General features: G+C 47.9%; 1 protein-coding gene and 1 long non-coding RNA gene across 2 annotated transcripts in view; one reads left to right on the top strand and one right to left on the bottom strand.

The window, feature by feature from the left end:
* The first annotated feature begins 761 nt into the window (after positions 1 to 761).
* LOC309364954 (major histocompatibility complex class I-related gene protein-like) lies at positions 762 to 18259 on the top strand. The gene is made up of 7 exons (XM_081903002.1): positions 762 to 936; positions 4759 to 5034; positions 11992 to 12267; positions 14229 to 14516; positions 16012 to 16092; positions 16805 to 16843; positions 17527 to 18259. The coding sequence occupies exons 1-7, from the start codon at positions 858 to 860 to the stop codon at positions 17676 to 17678; spliced, it is 1191 nt and encodes a 396-aa protein (XP_081759128.1). The 5' UTR covers positions 762 to 857; the 3' UTR covers positions 17679 to 18259.
* Positions 18260 to 18276: 17 nt separating this feature from the next.
* Positions 18277 to 22316, bottom strand: part of LOC309365273 — an 89133-nt gene continuing 85093 nt past the window's right edge. The window contains exon 5 of the long non-coding RNA XR_014165941.1: positions 18277 to 19555. This is a non-coding gene — a long non-coding RNA (uncharacterized lncRNA). The remainder of the gene's footprint in view (positions 19556 to 22316) is intronic.

Below are 22316 nucleotides of genomic sequence, written 5' to 3'. Positions count from 1 at the left end.
TGCTGATAGCAAACCTGTTTTCAGTCTCCCCGCACCTGCTGTGCTTCTCTGTGCGGTCATACTCTCTCTCTCTCTCTCTCTCTTGACATCAATCCTGAGGTTCAGTCCTGGTTGCAACACTGAGCATTTATTACAAGGCACACAGTTAACCGCTGGAACCCCCTGCCACTAGATAGAGGGACACAGAAGAGCCGAGCTGCTGGATCACCCCAAAGGGGCCCATCAAGTCCAGCATGTCGGTCTCCCAGTGGCCACCCAGATGTCCCAGGAAGGAAGCATGCAAGGAGGACGGGAGGAACACGCAGCGAGTGGGATGCGAATGTATTTACTGCCTCTGGCAGCGGAAGAAGAAGGGAGCCATCTTTGAAGCCATGCAAGGGCTTTTTAGAAAGAGGAGCCAGGAGGCTGCCTTGCACGGACTTGGGCCACGAGTCCACCTCGCTCCGGATCCCACAGCCCCTCCCCCCAGTTTCAGAGAGGGGGGCATTCCCAGGCCCCCCTGGAGATGCGGGGACTGAACCTGGGTCCTCCCCTGCCCCCCCCGCCCCCCGCCCTCCCTGCAGGGCAGGACAGGAAGAGCTGCCGGGGGGCAGGGAGGGAGGGAGGGGGGAGGCGGCGATTCCTAGCGAGGAGCTGCAATCACTTTCTCTTTCGCTTTCCAGCCTCGCTCCCAAACATGCGCCTCGAGTTCTGCCCGGCGACCGATGTCGCCATCTGTGCGAAGATTTCCGATTGGCGAAATATTTTCCCCTCGCCCAATCCCGGCTCGGGCGGGGCGGAGAGCGGGTTTCGGAGTCGGAGGGACAAGGACGTCGCTGGAGTAAGAGGAGGAAAAGGGAGCCTCGTTTTGGGGGCAGATGGGGGTCCTCCTCCTCCGCTGGCCCCCCCTGATCCTGGGGGCGGCTGCCCCCTTGCTGCTGCTCCTGGACTGCGCAGGTGAGGACTGGGCTCTGGGGCGGGCGGAGAAAATAATCCCTTCCCACACATCTGTTTCCCAGACTTGGCTTGTTTTGTATGCTGCCCGGGGCAGGGGCCGCTTCACTCCTGGGCTCGTGGCTCAAGCAAAGAACAAAACAAAGCTTGAAGGGGTTGGCAGGATTCATGGGGGGGAAAGGGACTCGCCTGTCCCGCCCCCCGCAGCTTCGGGTTGACTCTGGTTTGTGTGTTTATGAGTGTGTGAGAGAGACAGACAGACAGACAGACAGACAGGCAGACAGAGTACAGGTCTTCCCTCTTCTATTTTTTACCTTCCCTTTTCTAACCCTCAGCCGCTCTGAAAACTCAGCTAAAAACTCTGGAGACCAGCCTGGGGGTGGGAGCTGGACGCGTGTAGAGCTGACTTCATTGTGGGGTCTGAATAAGAGGTCTCCACCCGCAATTCCCAATGTTGTTTGTTCAGGACTTCCCTTTCACAGGCACATTCATAATCAGGTTCTCCTGCTTTACAGTTCTGACTCCCCCCCCCCCAAAAAAAACCCCTTTCTGTTGCCTGTCAAAAATGTAGATTTTGTAAATTATGCAGGGGGCTCCTCTGTTCCGTTTCTGTACAGCCCCTTTCACTACATTTTGTACACTGTGTATCTGAAGAAGTGTGCATGCACACGAAAGCTTATACCCAGAACAAACTTAGTTGGTGTCTAAGGCGCTACTGGACAGTTTTTTAATTTTTTTATTTCGACTGCGTCAGAACAACACAGCTACCTAGTTGAATCTTTATTGTAAATCGTTTTTGTGGTTCTCTAATGGAAAATGGTATGTATATAATACTATATTTAGTTTAAAAGTTGCTTTTTGCATAAAAATTCTCAAAGTAACTTAAAAGCTGTAAGAACTAAAGAGTAAGACCTGTTATTTCTCTCTTGAACCCTCTCCATATGGGGGGCTGCCCCCTCACTGTGTCTGCTACAGGGCTGGGCAAAGGGTGGTAGAAATCACTGGTTCCTTCAGATTCCTCCTCACTTTGGGGTCTCACGTGTGACTCATTTTGTGGCTCTGTGTCTCCCGACCACGGAGCAGAACTGCCTGTGCTGTTTAGCCAGATGCCACAACCAGAGGCAGCCTTGCTCTGAGCTCTTGTGGTTTGAACTGGGGGGAGCCCCTGCCCTGGGAGGGGAGGGTCTTAGAAGTGGGTCCCATCTGATATGGCCTGAAAGGAAACCAAACCAGAGGTGGTAGCAGAGTCCACACACCATCAAGGCGTATGTAATTCAGGCAAACTCATCTTACAGGTTTACGCTTCCTTGAACTTTGTTTTCCACAGTGGATTTCTCTCAGCAGGTGGAAGATTCTACTTCCTTGGAGATTTGTTAGCAGAGGTTGTATGGCCATCTGCCATGGATGCTGCAGTCGAGATGCCAGCATCGCAGGGGGTTAGCTGGACCCTCAGAGTCCTGTCTATGGTTTTTATTTTAGTTTCCTAGTTGTTTTGAGATGAGTCACTGGCCAAAATAAAGCGGGCTTCTTCCTCCTTGAGGGTAAAGTTGACCAAAGTGCCTTCAACACAATTCTCACAGGGTATGATGGGTCCTCAAGGACCACCTCTTTCTATATGAACCTACCTGGACCCTGAGATCATCTTCTGAGGCCATTCCTCTGCCTCCTCTCTAGAGCAATGCGAGAACAAGGCCTTCTCTGCAGTGGCTCCCTGTCTGGAAGGTTCTCCCCTGGGAAGTTTGCCTGGCACATTCATTATACACCTTTTGACTAAGTCAGGCACAGGCGTTTGGTTGATTTGACTGACATCCTTTTAAAAGTGTGGGGTTTGGGGGAGGGGGCGTGTTGGCTTTTTTATTATTGAATATTTTGTGGTTTTGTATTTTGATTTTGTTCTGTGAACCGCCCTGAGATCTCCGGATATAGGGCAGTATATAAATTAAATATATAATAATAATTATACGTCCCATTTCTGCTACCTGAGGCAAAACCGGAATAGCCTGCTCTCCCCCTTTTAGCTCTCTGCCCCTCTACCTTTCCCCACAGTAATGCCCCATCTCTCGCTGAACTTGACTCACCTTTTCCGTCAGAAGGGGGTGTTCAGGTGGAGGCAGAAGCCCCAGGTATGATGCTGAAAGCCTATGATCAGCTCCCTCCCTCCCCAAGTCTTTGTGAGCTGTTTCTGTGGGTCTCGGATAATCTCTAGGCAGAAAATGGGACAGGTGTTGGAAGGAAGGCCTCATCCTTATGCCCAAATCTGTGAGGCTTTTCTTGGTACTGATAGAGTCATCTTTTAAAATTGAGTTTATATCCCCACCTTCCTCCCAAAGGAGCCCAGGGTGGGAATTAAGGGGCTGCAGCTTTCTTGGGGGGCCCTCTCTGTGGGGCTCATCCTGTACCCTAGAGAAGATTACGAGGACCATGGAGCCTTGGCTCTTTCCTCCTGCGCAAAGGAGGCACAAAGCCCCCTTGGTACACATTCAGTGTGACTTGGGAAGAGGGTGAAGGAGTGTGGGGAGTGAGCAGAAACAGCAAAATCTGCTGATGGACATCCACAAAATTGCTTCTGATGGGGATCTGCTGTGGAGACTCATTAGGCCCCCTGGTGGCCAGAGCTCTGCCCCCCTTCCTGTGTTCGATCTTGTGAAGGGGCAAGTGTGGGGAAAGGGGATGTGGGGCCACATGTTGAGACCTGACCCCAAAGTTGCATTTGCCCTCCTGCCCCTGCTATCCCTGTGGGGCCTTCTTTCTCAAGTGGGGAACCCACTCTGTGGGTGGCAGCTCAGACCACTGAAAGATTGCAACATTGAACCATTTAAGTACCGATTCTCAAAAGGGGATCCAGGAAGGATCTTGGAAATTGCAGGCCAATTAACTTTACATCTCCCTGGAAAACTGGTGGAAAGTGCAGGAAACCAGCAACTGGGATGCATTTAACTTGAAGGATTTCAGCTGTATGCTGGAACCATACCAATTATATATGCAGAAGGCAGAGAGCTCTTTTTGTGCAAGGTTGTCTCAGTACCGAAAGAGCCTTGAAGCTCTCTGCCTTGCATAAGAGACTCTGGCAGGTTCTCACAGGATCTTGTGGGGCTCTCCTGAATTCCCAGGAGATCTTTTCAAAGCCTCCCAGAGCCCAGGAAGCAAGACCCAGGTCAGACCTGTTCAGTGCATGGCTCCAGAAGGTCAGATGGTGGGGCGGCTCCAAGGGAGTGGCTGAACTAGGCCCGTTTCTGCAGATATGAGCCATCCCAGTCAGGGCAGACAACTCTGAGCTACCTGGACCAGTGGTCTGACCCAGGAGGAGGCAGCTTCCTGTTCTCCCAGTATATGGATTTTGCCTCGTCTGGTCTCCCCTCCATCCACTTCCCAGACCTGAGCCTGCTTAGCTTCCATTCGGTGCCTACATCCTGAGCCTTCAGACCATGTTGTGGGAGCTCTCATCAGCTTGGCGCTTGCAAGTGGGGGGCAATTCCTGCCCCCTTGGCAAAAAGGAAGGGGCTGGCCTCTCTCTCCCTCACGCAGAGTCTCAGCAGAGACATGCAGAGATTTACTGCTGCCTGGTAGAGCTTTTTCTCGCCCTCTGCTCCATGGGCTACTGTTGTTGTTACTTGTATTTATATCCTCTCCCCTTTTCAACTCTCTGATTCTTAGGCTCCCTCTGCTCTGCCTCCTCTATGTTTAAGGGCAGGTTTACAAACCCCCCCAAACCCTGCTGAACTTTGGATCTCCTTTAGGGCTGCTGCCTGCGATACAGCAGGATTAGGCTGCTGCCTTCATCTGCAGGACCCCTAACTCTCTGCCCCCTTTTCTCTTCCTTTCCAGGCTCCACTTCTCATTCCCTGCGCTACTTCGTCACAGCCGTGTCTGAGCCTGGCCAGGGGCTGCCCCAGTTCATTGATGTGGGGTACGTGGATGACCAGCAAATTATTCAGTATGACAGTGACACTGAGGAGTGTCTGCCTCGCGTCCCCTGGATAAGGAAGGTGGAAAAGGAGGATCCTCAGTACTGGAACAGGAACACTCAGACACTTCAGGGCACTGAGCTGGTGTTCAGGGGGAACCTGGAAATTGCTAGGAATCGCTACAACCAGAGCGGAGGTGAGTGGAAGGCAGGAGAGGTACAGAGTAACACCTCTCCCCCCCCCAATCCAAGGGCCAGAATTGCAGGGAGGGGGCTGCTGGGAGGAAAGGAAATGGAGGGTGGGGGTCTCCACCAGGGCAGAGGCATCTCCCCTTCCCTTAATGAAGGTCTTAATGGGGGCTGGGATGGTGTGGGGTGGGGGGGGGACAGAGAATGAGACTTGAAGAGCACAGACCCCCCCCCCCCCCAGTGTGACCCTCTCTGGACCTGCACATCCTACCCAGGAAATGTCTCCATTGCCTGCGCTTCCTTCCATGCTAGGCTTGGCTTAGGCCTTGTTAGGTGGAAATCTGTCTAGTTCATTTTCCTCAGGGAGGGGAAGAGAAGGGTGGGGATCCTGAGGCTGAGTGGCAAATACATGGTTAAAACCATAAGCACAGTGGGCAACTGAAGGGGGGCAGACAAGAGCCCCCAAGGTCTTCCTGCAGCCTGAGGCAGGGAGTCCCCAGAAGATCAACACTGGCAATTATTAGCCTTGGGCTGCCATGTTTTACTGTCCTGTGTCCAAAAGGAGCATTAGGCCAGTTCATTTTCCTCTGGGAGGGGAAGAGAAGGGTGGGGATCCTGAGGCTGAGACAAGCAAGCCTTGAGTTCTGGTCCTGCTTGTTGGGTTGAAATAAACGACAGACGAATGACAAGTGCCATATGGGAGGCATCTCTCGAGCATGTCTCGGGGAGTCCCTTTTATTGAATATTACAGCATTGCCACATATGTGCTTGTTGCTGATTGGTTAACACAAATACAATGCAAGGGTTGCATATAGGCATTAATCATCAATAGATTAAAGGTTGGGAAAGGGAACACAGAATTAGACAGGTATGAAAAGCTCATTATTAAACTATTACTAATGATTGATATAACAAGACTTAAAAGAACATGACTATCGCATTCCGTAGATGTGGTTAACCATGCATTGAGAACAGGTCAGGGCACGATGTTTCATGAACTCCATGTGAACTAAACATTCTAGGGTGGGTGAGGAAGGAATGCTTCAGCTTAGAGCGGTTTGCCAGAGTCATGTGCAGAAGCAAAACTTCCCATCATCTCCCCCTTTCCTTTTTTTTTTTTTTTGTAATTTCAGGGTGAATGGGACAAAAATACTTCGGGATACGTGGTTTGCCAGCGCATGCCCGAAGTAAGTCTGCCCACACCTCCCCTATTATTTACTGTTGGTGCTGCCACTTCGCAAAGTAGGCAGCAATGATTTTATTAGCTGGCTGAGGAGGAGAAAAAAACTGAGACCAAAGAGGCATGAGACCAGGAATGCATTGGATGAAGCAGCATAGCAAAATTAATATGCATATTATGACAATAACATATTGAAAAAGATTACGAAGCCAATTCAGATTTGGCAACCAGCCAGTGAGCCACTGGGCAAACGAAACCCAGAGGCCAGAAAATCCAACGTCCTGTTTAATGTGGTGTTTAAGATTTTGCAAATGAGAGATTTGCTTTTGAATAGCTTTGGAATTATCAGTAATATTGAAACAACACATGTCATTCACTTGTTCACAGCCATAATAATGAAGCATGAGCAAATAGTCAATGGCAGCACAATTTTGTAGAAGTCCATGATGAAGTTCACTTTGTTCTTTATTCAAAAGGTGAAGAGCTTGTGAAGTAAAATTCAGAGCTTTTGCTGCGGAGCAAGCTAAAGAGTTAACATCTATACTGTTCCGTACAGACAATCCAGGGACTCCTAAGAGAAACAGCTAAGGAGATATATTCAGATCTACTGGGAAGAGAGACAAAATTGTCACAATCATTAGTCAATTCTACAGAGCGGCGATATCGAGAGCGGGACAAATGATGCTTTTTGGGTAAAATGATGGACAAACGGCTTAAGCAGCAGGGTGTGCCATGGCTGATGTTTGCTGGAATATAATTGAATGTATAGCCTGGGCACGACCAGAACCAGCCTTCAGGCAGCTCTGTATATTTATATACATAGGAAATATTTACATAATTAGAGCAGTTAAAATTATCCTTGCCCATTTTCATACAGTTGGTTTTTGTGCAATTGACCATACGGGCGCAAGTGACATTAAAGGAAGCCGCGTATGGGGTCAACAAATCAATGGTCAGAGGTGGGCATTGGCGCACCTGGGTACCCCAGTTATGGTAACCGGAATAACCAAGGGTGCGGAGAGAATTATTTTGGGGTAGGGATGAGTAAAACCAGGTATCATTTTGCATATCAAAAGGGTCATGGCAAACAGGGATAAGGCAAGAGCCAAGGATTTCACCTATTGATACCTGCTGGGTTAGGCAAAAGGAAGAAACATTGAGGGGTTTTGCAAAAGATTCCCACACATTTGGTGTGGAACCACCGCTATTAGGAGCGGAAGCAGAGTGTCAGGGAAGAGTTAGAAGTTTTCAGTTTATCAGGGAGAAAGCATTTCCCAAGGGGGGAAGGAGAGCAGTGAATCTAATAGAAGGGAGCAAGAGGAACAACAGGGAGGGACCGGCTTTTCACAGGAAAGGCAAGGGTTCAGTTCTAGCTCAGATTCGGAGGAGGGGAGATACAAGCCAGCTCTAGCCAGGAGGTTAGAAAAAGCGGGAAAGGGAAGGGAAGGGCGCGTTCGACATTTTAGAGTGGCTGGTCACAGAGAAGCAGAGCTCGGAAGGTATCTGAAATAAGTGACTCTGAGGAATAATAGTTAAGAACTGTTTATAAGATTATTTTGTTAATACACAATAAAAAGTTATAAAAGAACAAGAAGCGTTTGTGTGGTGATCTGAAGAGGACAACGACCAGGCCTGACACAGAGAGGGGCAAAAACAAAACGCTGAAAATGAGCACTATCATGGAATTTATATTAAGGTAGGAAATGAGACACAGAAGCAAATTATCAGGGGTTGCTTCTAACTGCTTTTCCTTTCTAAGTTGTTCAGCTTGAAATGAGAGTGATTTTATTTGGCCCCACATCACTGGTCCATTACGATGTCCCCGCTTGCAAGTCCTGGGGGGGCTGGGCGCCGCATCCTGGGCGATCTGGAGTTGACAGTTGAAGTACGGTATCGGATTTGGCAGGGCCTGTTGCCATGCCATGGTAGAGGCGGACGCAGCGTGCGGGAACCCAGCGAGCACCCTGTGGAGTAGAAACTGCAGCATAACCCTTTCCCCAGGTAATCAGTTTTACTGGTTCGCTCCATTCGTTGGAGGGTAATATTTTATAACGGACCAGTGGGGCTGGAAGTATCTCTTTTTGCTGGAAATGTTTTTGGAGGCGAGTATAGGGTTGATGATCCTGTATGGAGACATTCAAATGATTGAGAGTAAAGAGAACACTAGCCAACCAGCCTTCCTTTTCTGAAAGTGAGGCTGGGACTCCGGCCTTTTTCCCCTGTCGAATTAAGGCAGTTTTTAGGGTGCAGTTGGCACGTTCAACAATAGCTTGGCCTTGAGAATTGTAAGAGATGCCAAATAAATGGTGAATATTCCAAGTTTCACAAAACTGAGCAAAGGTTTTTGTACAATACACTGGGGCATTGTCAGTTTTTAAGGAATGAGGTTTGCCCATGACTGACATGGTAGGAACAAGATGATTACAAACATGTTTAACCTGTTCTCCCCTTTGAGGGGTGGACCAAATAAAGCCAGAAAACATATCAATGCAGACATGTATGAACTTCCAAGGTGAGAAAGGGGAGAAGTGAGTCACATCCATTTGCCACAACTGGTTGGCCTCCAGCCCACGGGGATTGACACCAGGGCTGGGGTGGCCAATCTGATTAGAACATTGAGGGCATTGTTAATTGCACGAGCCGCTTCCAACGGAATTTGGAATTGGCGGCAAAGAGCTTTTGCATTCTGATGATGGAAAGCATGACTTTCAATGGGGGAGACAGGCAAAGCCCTAAGCAAAGAGTCTGCTTTTGCATTACCATCAGTGAGAAAACCTGGGAAGGGTTGGTGAGAGCGAATGTGCACCACAAATAGTGGGTGGGAGCGATTGGAGAGAAGCAATTGTAAGGACAGGAAAAGGCTGAATAGATTATCATCCAATAAGGGACTTACATAGCTGCCCTGTAAACGAGTTATAACATTGGCAAAATAAAGGCTGTCCACTACCAAATTAATTGGCTGTGAAGAGAAATGATGCAGAGCTTTAACGGCAGCTGCCAACTCAGAACGCTGAGCTGATTTTTGTGGGAGAGTATAGAGGCTGTGCCATTCCTCATTTTGTTGCAATACAACCACCCCCTGGAGGGGGCTCCATCAGTAAAAACAGTAGGGGCATCCAAAGGGACAGGAGACAATATGGAAGAGAAAGATAGGGAAAATTGTCTACCCATTTGCAAGCGAGGGTCGGCGGGGACATGGCAGTCCACCAAGCCGACAAAATCGGCTAAAGCGCACTGCAAATCCATGCTAGTGGAAAGAACAGTCTCCCATTGCTCCAGGGGCATGGGCACAATAATTTGGCGGCAATTGATACCAAAGAGACTTTTGCATTGACGGCGACCCTTGCTGATGAGCTGAGCAAGGAGATCCACTAAAGGAGTCACCGTGTTTTTTGGTGTATGATGTAAATACAACCATTCAATAATATGAACTTTTGATGGGCCTGACTGAATAAGGGCTGCAAAAGGTTGGACAGAATCTGTCATTATGACATCTGGCAAAACATTAAGAATTGCTCGGTCAACGCAGTGGAGATGCATAATTTCCTTTAACTGGGCAACGGTTCTTTGTTGAGAGGAGGTCAGGGCCTGCAAGACAGAGCTGTTCCACCAGGCCTTTGGTCAGGGCGCAGCCTGACTCCCTCCTCTGGCAATCTGTACAGAATTTTTGTTTAATGGTTGCCATCTATTTGATTTTAATTAATTCTTATAATGAAATGTTTTTAGAATGTTGGATTATTTGATTGTTGTTAGCTGCCCTGAGCCTGGCTTTGGCTGGGGAGGGCGGGATATAAATAAAATTTATTATATTATTATTATTCTACAACTGAATTTTCTTCAGGTGAAAAAGGACACGATTTATGGTAACTAATACCACGCTTTTTCAACCATATCTGGAGGGCTTCAGACATGAGCTCGCCTTCACGGTCACTCTGAAATTGGGTAACTTTGTAGGGAAACTGCCCTTCTATATAGTTGACCCAATTTTTAATCAGTTGACCAGTATCACTTTTGTGTTTTAACAAGTATACCCAAGTATACCGGCTATATTCATCCACAAGAACCAGAAAAAAACTTTGCTCCTCCTTCAGATTCTGCAAGTGGCCCACAAAGGTCTGAGTGTACTAAAGCAAATGGCTTCTTGCTAATTCTATTACTTTCAGGATAAGATCCCCGCTTACTTTTAGACTCATTGCAGGTATTGCAGTCCAGAAAAACGGAACATTTTTTCATTTTAATTCCCTTACTTAATTCTGGCATTTTTGCAATACTGCGGAAATTGGCATGCCCCAAAAGACGATGCCACAGATGCTGGCACTCATCATGCAAGGCTGCATTACAGGCTTTAACACATGCCCCAGACTCACTTATTAGCTGGTCTTTTAAAACAAACCATTTTTTAGTGATGCTGTAACCACTTTCCCAGCTTTCTCTACTTTACAGCCTGAAGCAGAGAAGGTGACCTTAAACCCCTGCTTAACAAGACTTGTAACTGAAGAGCGGTAGTCACGTAATCTGGTGAACCGGGTTTGCGTCTCTGCTCCTCCACATGCAGCTGCTGGGTGACCTTGGGCCAGTCACACTTCTCTGAAGTCTCTCAGCCTCACTCACCTCACAGAGTTTTTGTTGTGGGGGAGGAAGGGAAAGGAGAATGTGAGCCGCTTTGAGACTCCTTAGGGTAGTGATAAAGCGGGATATCAAATCCAAACTCTTCTTCTTTTTCTCCAGTTGCGTATTTTTGGGATATGAACGCGGCAAACCCGGAAGTATACTTCCAGGTTTTCGCTGCTTGAGCATGCGTAGAAACGCTCCGCGCACCGCATGTGTGCGTAGAAGCGCTCTTATTTCGTCGCATGCGTGAGCAGAAGCAGCGCCTCTGCTTGCAGATGGACCCCCGGAACAAATTAAGTTCATATCTGGAGGGTCCACTGTAATATGTAACGGGAGAATCAAAATGATCTGTCCAATTTAAGAATTATGGTACTTCAAAATGATTGTTTAAATGTTGTTGTTTTGAAGATTTGGCGGTAGCCCCCTGGGGTGGGCAGGAGGATGCAGAGTCCCGCCATCTTTGACAAGGGCAGCCTGGCTTCTGCTGAGAAGGGGGGGCCATTTTGAAGTGGGGCAAACCCCCCTTGCGGCTTCCCTTTCCCTCCCAGGCTATGAGGAAACTTCTTTTTCCAAAGCCCCTTCCATGACTTCCCTCCTTTTAGGGAAAAGGTCCTTGATACTGAGAAGCTGGGGGGAGAGAGATGGAGGGGAAGAGGAGACCCTCTCTCTTGAAAGGGCCCCCCATGTGTGGGTGTCCCCCTTCTATGTTGCCCCTTTCCTCTTTCTAGGGAGGGATGGGGGACAGCTGATGCGTCTCTCCAAAAGGGGCAAGATCCGGAGGAGCAGAGCTGGGGGGAAAGACGGACAGACTGTGACTTCCGACCTGCAAGGGATGCTCCTCTTGGGCAGGAAGGGAAACCCCACCCCTCCCCCGCCTCCAGGGAGTTTATGAGAATCCACTAGGAATGGGGGGAGAAAGTGTGAGGCGATGAGAGAGAGGGGGGCAATTAAAGGGGGCCTTCATAGGCTCAGGATTGTAGTGTTTCCCTCAGTGAACGTGTTATGCGGATGAGCCTTCAGAAAGATACAATGCTGGTTGATTCTTCTCCCCCCTGACTGACACCTCTTCCCTGAGTCTCAGGCAAATAAATCCTTTTTCCTGGGCTCTTTTGCTGATGGGGGAGGGGCTTTTCTGACCCCCCTTGACCTCCTGGGCCTCTTCTGGTCCTTCCAGGGATCCACACCTATCAGCTGATGTACGGCTGTGAGCTGAGGTCAGACGGGCGCAAAGGAGGATATGTTCAATACAGCTACGACGGGAGGGACTTCATCGCCTTCGACAAGGAGACCCTCACCTGGACAGCAGCCGAGATGGAGGCCCAAGCGACCAAGAGGAAGTGGGATGCTTACTTGGCCGGGAACCAGCACAAGAAGCACTACCTGGAGGAGGAATGCATTGCGTGGCTGCAGAGATACCTGGACTATGGGAATGAAACTCTGCTGAGGACAGGTGAGGAGGGGCAGTGGGGAGGGGAGGGGGGCTCAGTGGGGCAGTTTCCCTACATGCTCCCCTCTCCCCCCTTAATAGTCTTGCTTTTTGGACCAAACAGCAAACACTTTTCTTGGTGGGGGAGGCAGAAAGAAGTTTGGGACTCTGGGAGGAGAAAGGGGGTCATTCTAGACTATGATAGGGGGAGGAGATGCTTAAAAACAGCCCCCCATGCCCCTTTGGCTAGAATAAGGGATGGTAAAAGACAAACAGGAGGGGAGGGGGGAAACAGCAGGGAAGTAAAGCAAAATGCATTTTAAATTAAGTAAGTAAAAAAAGAAAGATTGAACTGGACAGATTTGAGGGGGGGGGATACTTTTTCCCTTATGGAAAAAATCTTTAAAACTACAGTACAGAAATTATTATTTTTAAATAGAATAGAAAATGTGTTAGGAGTCCATAAAATATTTCTTAGAGGGAAGGGTGCAGCCCCCTCCCTAAGTCTGTAGGTTAGCCACTCGTGGCCCAGAAGCAGAAAACCTGCACATAGTGATAGCATATGGGAATTCCCTCTTCTACCTTCTTTCATTATTTTATTTGTGAGGAATTTTACTTTTTTCCATGGGGAACATTCAGAAGTGTCCTCTTCCCCAACCCCGTGCCTTGAAATGGTACAGTCCACTCTTCTGCCTTCAGGAATCTGGTACAGGGGCCAATCAAATGATCAAGGGTTTAGACTGGCTTTCTTCATGTCTCTCTTTATTAGCTTTGCTAATATGAACATTAATTAAAAATGAAATAATTCTAGCACCCTCCCTTTTTGAGGAATGACACATACATATTAGCTGTGCTTAGAGAGATCAGAGCAAATTCATCTATGGGGGCCTGGTCAAAATTCACCCCAAAGGCACTGAGCATATTTGTTGAGGTTGAGGATTTCACCCCAAAAGTCACATTGAAGCATTTTCAAGGGTGACAATGTGCAAAGGAGGCTGGGAATCATCCTCTTTGGGATGGAGGTTCGGCTGAGGACAGGTGTGAGGTGTGAGGTCTTGTTTTGGGTTTCTGCGGGGGAAGGGCTTGACCTTCCTTCCTTCCTGCTCCCCCCAGCAGAGTCACATCCCCTCCCAGACCTGAGTTAACCAGTCCAGGCACTGCAAAGCGGGTAGGATCCTGGAACAGCCCCTTCAGACAACAGCTACCCAGGGAGCCAGTTTTTGAACAAGGGTTACATTCTGCAAATCATGCCTAAAGACAAAATGGTGTATAGTCAAAACACATTGGATTCAAGGGCGATTGTGTTGCCAAAGTCCTTCTTCCTTGGACACCCACCTCCTCTTTTTGTTTTTTAGAATATTTTTGCCAAGTGCGTACAGCTGTATGTGCACAAGTTAAATGTGCGCAAGTTGCTGGCTTACTGGGCCTCCTGGTCTGCCCTTTCCACTCCAGGGGGGGCTGCCGTGGAGAAGGGAGATGGGCCCTTTCCAACCTCAAGGGACCCTTTCAGGGCAGGCGGGAGAACCAGAAAGGAGCTCTGTCTTTCCCAGGGCTCTTGGCTTTGTTCACTAACTGGAGCTGAAAAGTCCTGGAGAACAAGAGAGCAGCGAGTTCAGCATTTCTTCCCCCTCAAGAGAGGAGCCAGGATCAGCTCCCTGGGTCAATCTTGGAACCACAAGTAGTGTTAGAGCTTTTCAAGATAATAAATTAATTTGTGCCTAGTCCTCCCTCCCAAAGGAGTGTGCTTTGGCAAACAGAGGATAAAACATCTGAAAACAGTTCCGGCATAGACACTGACTGGGGAAGATGCCAAGGCAGGTTGAGGAATCCCATTTATTCGCAGTTATTTTTAATTTCTGGAGATGTGAGATTCTGACTAGGTTGCCCCTTGGGTCCCTGCTCTTCTGCTCTTTAAAAATACAGGATTCCTCCAGGCTCCCGTTGTGGATGTCTCTCTGTAAACCCCAATGCGGCCCTTTTTGCAGAGGCTCCGGTGGTGAAGGTGACGAGGAAGGCAGACTATGACGGCCTGGAGACCCTCGTTTGCCAAGTCCACGGCTTCTACCCCAAGGAGATTGAGGCCAACTGGGTGAAGGACGGGGAGGTCTGGCAGGAGGACACCCTCCGAGGATTGGTCGCCCCCAACTCGGACGGGACCTACTATCTCTTGCTCAGTGTCCAGATCGACCCCGAGGAGAGGGAGCGCTTCCGGTGCTGCGTGGAGCATGACAGCCTGGAGAAGCCTCTGGACGTGGCCTGGGAGAAGGAGCCTGGTGAGAGACAGACAGACAGACAGACAGACAGACAGACAGACAGGAGTGGAAGGGGCGGGCTCTGGGAGGGGGATTTTCACCCAACTCCTCCCTTCAGCAGCAGCACAGCTCAGATGGGGAACCCCAGTTGGATCCTGTCTGTGTCTCTGGAGCAGTGGTTCTCAACCTGTGGGTCCCCAGATGTTGTTGGACTATAACTCCCATCATCCCTGAGCTCTGGCCTTGGTAGTTAGGGGTGATGGGAGTTGTAGTTCAACAACATCTGGAAACCCACAGGTTGAGAAAGGCTGCTCTGGAGGGGAACAACAGAATCAGAATCTGTAGATTTCTGCAGAGATGCAGCCTTTTCTGGCAAGAGTCTCATAGGCCTGGAACTCAAATTGGATGTCGTAGGTAAAAACTGGCAAAAAAAACTTTTTGCCTTTAAGCCCAAGCAGTTGTGATATCACAGAATGTGGGCAGATGTGTTATTTCTTCAAAATCATGCGACCTCCTCCACATGGCTGACTTACTCGCACTCCCTGCAACTGAAAAAGGGGCAGTGAACTTAAAAGAGGGAGCCCCAGACTGACTGTATTTCATAGTGAAAAAGATTCTCACTCGCTCCTCCTCACACTCAGGCCCAGCTAGAAAAACTGATACTCATCTCCACTCCATCCAACACACCGCTGGGAAGAGCAAGAAGGGTTTTTTAATAACAACGCTCGTCTCTCACACACCGCCAGGGAAGCTGCGCCTGCAGGAACCAAAGGAGAATGTCTAAGAGCAAGACCAAAGCAGAATGTCTAAGAGCAAGACTCCCTTTTCCCCAGCAGGAGCCCATGAACGCACATCCCCACCCCCACCCCAGACTCTCCTTCTCACAGGCAGGCAAGCGAGAATTATGGAAGCCGCCCTTGAGCCAAAGACTCACCCAGGGAGGGGAGAGGGGACCAGGGCTCACTCACTAGCGCTACCGAATTCAGAGATTCCACCCAAACAAAAAAACCTGGACATTTTGCCTCATTTAAAATATTGGTCTGGACAGACATTTTAAGTCTGAAAAAGAAGACGTGTCCAGGAAAAACCGGACGTATGGCAACCCTACACAAGATGCTTCTTCCTAAGTGTTTGTGCCTTCCCTGAAGGCCTGTAATGCTGGGCTCTCAGAGGGGGGTCTCAGGGGGGAGGGAATCCCTTCCTCTCAGGGTCAGGACAGAGAAGGCTGAAGCGCCTGAGCAGGAGGAGAGCTGCTTTTAAGTCTTGAGTCTGTGATGAAACAGATATGCCTGTCAACTGTCTTCCTTAAATGCTTTACTCTGGTGGGAAAAAACTCCCTTGTATCGGGGCCACTACAGAGAGGACCTTGGCCTGTCAGGAGAGAGAGAGAGCCTGCTTTGCACACGTAAAATCCTCCCGGGCTCATAGCTCAGCACCTCCACTCAGATCTCCTGCTTGAGGCCTTGGGGAGCTGCTGCCCCCAGTCTGAATAAAAATGTCTCTTGTCTCCTTTTAGGTAACCTGGGGCTCATTGTGGGTGTTGTGGCTGCTATCCTGTTGGTCTCTGGGATCTTTGGGATCATCTTCTTCATCCACAGTAAGTAAACCCTGGATGTCTTTGCTGCCTCTCCTGTGTCCTTCTGTCTCTGCCTCCGACTGGGAATGTACTGGTGGAGCCTTCCTGGCAATTGTTGCTGACATCCTTACAGAGACCCCTCCCCACAAAACACTCTCGAACATGAACCCAAAGTCCTGTTGGTCATTGCTTTGCGCTCACTCTGTGCTCAAGAAATTCACTTTCCACCTGACATTTTAATCAATCCTAAGCCTTCAATCCTGTGAGTTAGCAGGGAGCCTTCCTTATATATCTTTAGGCACCAGGCAAAAATGTTTCTCTTGAACCAGGGCTTGAGCTTTTTAAATGTGAGTTACTGGTTTGCTTTTGCTTTATTATGTATTTTGTGCTCTCATTTTGTATTTTTATTTGGAGAATCACCAAAATAATAATCCAAAAATGAATGAGTGAAGGGACTGGATAATGTTTCCTTCCACCCTCTTGGAATTTGTCCACTGCCTGGTTTCCTCATGTTGACTTTTTAATTTAATTTCCTCAATTTTTTCTACTTCTTTGTAAAATGAGTTCCTTGAAAAGATCCGCTTCAGGGCTCACCTTCCTTGGAGGTGTTTGGAAGAGACAAGAGGAGCCTCTGATGGGAAGGTTTCAGCATCTGAGAACCAAATGGTTGAAATGGGATGGGTGGCCTTTGGAGGTCCCTTCCAGCTCTGACCTTCTGCTTTTGTCTTCACAGGGAAACGGAGCAAGATATTAGCCTACAAAGCAGCCTCAAGTGAGTGACTCCCCTCTCTCTGTCTGACATATTTCCCCCCAATATGGAGCAGGAACACGTTACAAACAGACAAAACCAAACCTGGTGGTGGCCTAGTCCTTAAGCCCAAGACCTTGATGGAAAGCTTAAGCCTGTCTGCTCAGCCTGTCTGTGGACAGCAAGGGGCCCCTCAGGGCCAGAAAAAGGCTGCAGAGAGACCGTCGGCTGAGGGAGGGGCTCCAAGAAGGAGCAGGAGGAAGAGACGAGGGTGGGGGGAGAGAGGGGTCTCTGGCGGTTTAATCTACTAGAACCTGGTTGGTTGGGTGGCTCAAGTCTGTGGATGTCAAGAACCCTCCCCTCCGGATTTGGTACCACTGCTCCCTTTCTCTCTCCCCCCACCACCCTTCTGCCTTTCTGTCCCCTTCCTGCCCAGATTGCACCCACCCTCGCTCTAGTCCCCCGCTGCCTCCATGCCAGGCTGTGCCCATCTCTCTTTGCCTTCCAGCACCTGCTTCTCCCCCCACTGCTGTCATTGAGCCCCCTTGCCTCTGGGCTGCCTGTCCTTGAACTCTTCTTACGCCCCACCCCAGATTGAGAATGATTTGTGATGGGGTCAGAAGGAGGGAGGAGAAGGGCTGAGGGGGGCGGGGGGGTTGGATGTCCCTCCCCAGGATCCTGACTCCTGTGTTTCCTCCCTTTTGCAGCAAGCGACCAGGTGTCTGTCAGCTCCTCCAGGGGTAAGTGGGGGTGCAGGTGGGGGCAAAGTGGGGCTCTTGCAGAAGACTCTGTGCGGAACATCCCCAAATGGGAAAAGCCTTCCCCTGTTACCCCCTTGGGGTTTCCAAGAGTGACATAATCTGCAGTGTCCGTTGAGCTGAAAATCGCTCTTGTGGCTCATTCTGTCTCTTCATCTGAGCTCCTCTACCTGACAAATGGGTTCTACGCAGGATCTGAATGAGAGATCTTGGAAGGGGTTCTGGAAGGGATTTTTCCTTCTGGTAGGACTGCTTTGTGTCCTTCCGGTATTCCCCCAAAGTGTGCAGCTTGGCTCACTTGCTTGAGCTGCCCTCTGCAGGCATTTGCTTTGCAGGCCCATTTTGGTGATGCTCCTAGCATATCTCATGTCTGATCTGACATGATGAGGGATGGTGGCTTTCCTTGGGAGGCTGGACTAGATGTCCTTTGGGTTCCCGCTGGCTCTGTAATGCTGATGCCCCCACACCATGATGTTGGCTTAACTTTGAAACACTCCTGTTCTTTATTTCTGCAGTTTCATACCAGCCTGGTGTGTGAGATGAGACCAGAAGGAGCCTGCCCAAGTTTGCCTGTGAATTGCAGAGGCTCAGAGCTCCTGCTGTCCTTTAATGCTGATTCTGATGTTCCTTAATCCTGGCTCTCACCCATCCATTCTGACTCCAGGTGTAACTTGAATTTGAGGGTAATCGTGCTTCTCTGATGGATTTTGGCCAATTTTGCTTTGCAGAAATGTGCTTGTATTAATGAGAAATCTTCCAGATATATGCAACTAAAAGCTTTTAAAATTAATGAGGAGACTAATGTCTCACAACAAATGAAACTGATCTGTACATAACACAACGTGAAATAAGAGACATTGCACATATTTTTGTAAACTAAGAAATCTTTAACAGAAATACATTTTAAAAATCATAATATAAAAAAGGGATGAGGAGATTGACAACCACTTGCAGTGATTTTGATGGTATCTCTTGGTTCTTTGTTGCTGTGGTTCCCTCCACAAGCCCTTCCCCAATCTTATGTCACTCACTTTCCATCCAAATGGAAGGAAAGGCAACATCTTTAGGTGTAATCCGTGAAATAGGATAAATTGTTACGGCTGACCTGCTTCTTGGGCAGCCCAGCCTTTGGCTACACGAATGTAATGTCATGGAATGTATAAAGGCAGTCTAACTGCTCTGGCTGAGTGTTTTCAACCCACCTTCTGCATGAGGAAGTAAAAAAACTGACAGGGAGGGATGGTGGGCAGGGAGGAGGGATACTTAGATGCTCAGGAGTTGAAGCTGAAAGAGAGAAGGAACAGAGTGGCAGAAGACTAGAGAGGCTGTCAGAATTGGATCCGATTCTAATCTGGAACCTTGCAAGTTTGCTTCAAAAGATGAAGGCATTGGCCATTGATCCCGTAGAAGCCAAGGAGGGCATCATCTTTAGTTACAACATCTGGATATGGAGGGGTTTTGTCTGTGTTGACCAAGAGCTGTGTTCCGGTTACCCTGCAGATGGGAGGGACGTCCACCACCAGCCCTCTTGGGTCACCTTCTACATCCACAGAACCTCACTGTCATGTCTGACTAGATCCGGAGTGGTCCAGAGGTGACCTCTGCTGGAGTTGAGGCCTCTTCTCAAACATCCTCAGGCTGGGCAGAGAATGAGGAGCTCCAGCAGGCATTCAGACCCTCCATGTAGCAATGGCAGTTGCTGGGGCAGTCTCCTCCAGACCCTCTTTCTGTCCCGATACCTTCAAGGCTCCAGTTCTCCAGCCTGGTTCATGGAGCTCCACGTCCAGGACAACCAGCTGCTGAGCTCTGGGGCTCCACCCTGGGCCTCCCATGATGCCCTGGGGCAGTGAGTTGAGAAACAGGCTGGAGGGGGAGGAAGAAGCAGCTGAAGGGGGAAATGGAATAGTAGGGAACTGAGAGGAGGTAGGGAGGCTAAGGGGATGGGATGTAGTGACTCTCCTACAGGAGATGAGAGGGACTGATCCTGCTGACAAGCCAAGGAGGAAGCCAGCAAGGAGACCTCCAGGGCCCCCAGGACTCTTCTCACCTAACCCAATGGATTTGCTACACCTTGCTTTGAAGACACTGGATGTATTTTTTTTTTTTTTTTTTTACTTTTGCAATATATGTTTGACTTAAATAAATAAGGGTGCGTCCCCTTTGTCTTTAGTGGTTCTTTTCTTCTTATCACAGGAGTTCCAGAGATTTTGAAGTTCCTGAGAATATTCACAGACTCTGGCAGGGAGGTGCCGATAATTGTTCTTCCAGTGAAAAGTGACTGAAGAACTAGTATACAAAGCGAGATGGGATCATAATCTGTGGTTTTGCAGGGGTGGGATTAAGTTATATGAGACCAAGAGGGTGTGAAGTCTGGGCAGTGCCTGGGTGAGGAACCACCTGGATGCTGCCTTTGGTTCCAGGACGAAAGAAAGGATGGTTGGGAATATAATAAAAGAAATCGTAAGATATCTGATCCGGGGCAAAGTGTGGATGGGGGTGTCCAGGGTAGTGTTGCCCTGAAAGTCCACAAACCCAGGAGGAAGTTCTCCCACTGAGAAGATGCCCAAAATATTTAATTTTTAAATTTTTACCCCACTCTTCCTCCCAAAGGAGCTCAGGGCAGCAAACCTCAAAATGTTAAAACAATACTATTTAAAAGATTTAAAATTTAAATAAAGTATTTTTTATCCCTCCACCCTGGATATAAATCTTCCCTTGCTGCTTCTTCCCTGGTGGTGAGTAGGATGCCATTTGGGGGCCGGCCTCATGTGTTAAAATGTATTGGGCAGGCCTTGGTGTGTGAGTTATGCTACGTCCAATGGGTCTTGGCAGAAAACAAAGTAATATTGGAGCACTGCAAGTCATTTGTGTGTGTGCATCTGCAGATAATACATCTAGGCAACACATGGAGAACTGCACCGAGGGTTGCAAAGCAGCCCCTAATTATTCCTGTATCATTATCATATTATTGTATAATCTTAGAAGATTGCAGACTGACATGTATGTTAAAGTTTGAGCAGCTCCACCAGCTCCTCCATTGGTGAGTGAGGAATGGTTGGGGGTGGGTGCCCACCTTGAAAACAGGCCTCTTTGGGTTGGGTGCAGTTGGAGGAAAATCAGAGTAATTACACCATGGCGTTGAAAGTATTGAGTTGGAATGTGAATGGACTGAACTCCCCGGAAAAAGGCGGAGAGTCTTCCATTTATTGAAAAAAGAACATTTGGACTTTATTTGTCTACAAGAAACACATGTGGTAAGGCTACACAGGAAGATACTGAGCAATAAAAGATTGGGCCATGAATTTATCTCATCGGATAAAGTTAAAAAAAGAGGAGTAGTACTTTATGCAAAGGAGAGCCTATCACCGAAATTTATATTTAAAGATGATCAAGGAAGATTTGTTGCAATTGAAATTCAATCACAAGGAGAGAAATTCTTGATAGTAGGCATCTATGCACCAAATGAAGGAAAATCGGAATTTTTTAAGAAGTTACATGAGACTCTAATGGACTATATGGATTGCAATATGATTTTGATGGGAGATATGAATGAAGTGGTGTCTACAAATATGGATAAGGCACACAGACAGGTAGTCACCAAAGATGGTAGCCTAGCAAAAACCTTCTTTGACATGACTGAAAATATGGATTTAGTTGATATTTGGAGAATGAAGAATCCTTTGGGAAGAGAGGGAACTTTCTTCTCTGAGGCTAAAATGACATGGACAAGAATTGACCAAATTTCGATAACTAAAGGTCTGGTTCCGAAGACTAGCAAGGTGGAGATATGCCCCAAAACTTGTTCTGATCATAATGCTGTGAAGATGGAAATGAAATTGATGCCAATTGGTTCCTTTAGATGGAGGATGAATGATACTTTGTTTAGGAATGAAGAAGTGACCAAGAAGGCCCAAAAAACCTTGAGAGACTACTTTGAGATAAATATGAATACTACAGTGGAAAAAAGAGTAATCTGGGACGCAAGTAAAGCGGTTATGAGAGGATTCCTGATACAACAGAATGCAATTAAGAAGAGAATTCAAAATGAAAAAAAGGATAAAATCCTGGAGAAAATAAAGGAAGGAGAGAAGAAACTGAGAGCAAAACCAAAATCACAGGAGATCCTGAGAGAGATAAAGTTATATCAAGTACAATATATGAAATTGATGAATCAGAAAATAGAATGGAAGATCAAACAGATGAGACAAAAGACATTTGAATCGGCAAATAAGTGCGGGAAATTGCTGGCTTGGCAAATGAAAAAAAGACAAAAACTTAACACTATAACGAATTTGGAAGTGGAAGGAAAGAATATACAGAATCCAGTGGAGATTAGGAAGTGCTTCCAGAGGTATTTTAAACAACTTTATACACAGGAGAAGCAGAAAGAAATGGACATTGATTGATTTTTGAAAATAAATGGACTACAGAAAATCTTTCAGGAAAATAAGTTAATGTTGAATTATAAAATAACTGATCAGGAAGTGGAAGGGGCCATACAGAACATGCAATTGGGTAAATCTCCGGGACCGGATGGTTTGACTTCAAGATATTATAGATCTTTGAAAGAATGGCTAATACAACCATTGAAGGAAGTCTGTAATGAAATATTGGAAGGGAAAAGGGCACCAGAGTCGTGGAAGGAAGCCTATATCACACTTATACCAAAAACAGAGACTGAAAAGACACAGCTTAAGAATTACTGTCCCATATCGCTGCTTAATGTGGATTATAAAATT

The sequence above is a fragment of the Podarcis melisellensis genome (assembly GCF_964234715.1).
Source record: "Podarcis melisellensis genome assembly, chromosome: 2".
NCBI classification, from domain to species: domain Eukaryota; kingdom Metazoa; phylum Chordata; class Lepidosauria; order Squamata; family Lacertidae; genus Podarcis; species Podarcis melisellensis.
The sequence above is the reverse complement of the archived record's forward strand: the minus strand, read 5'-3'. Positions and strand labels throughout refer to the sequence as shown.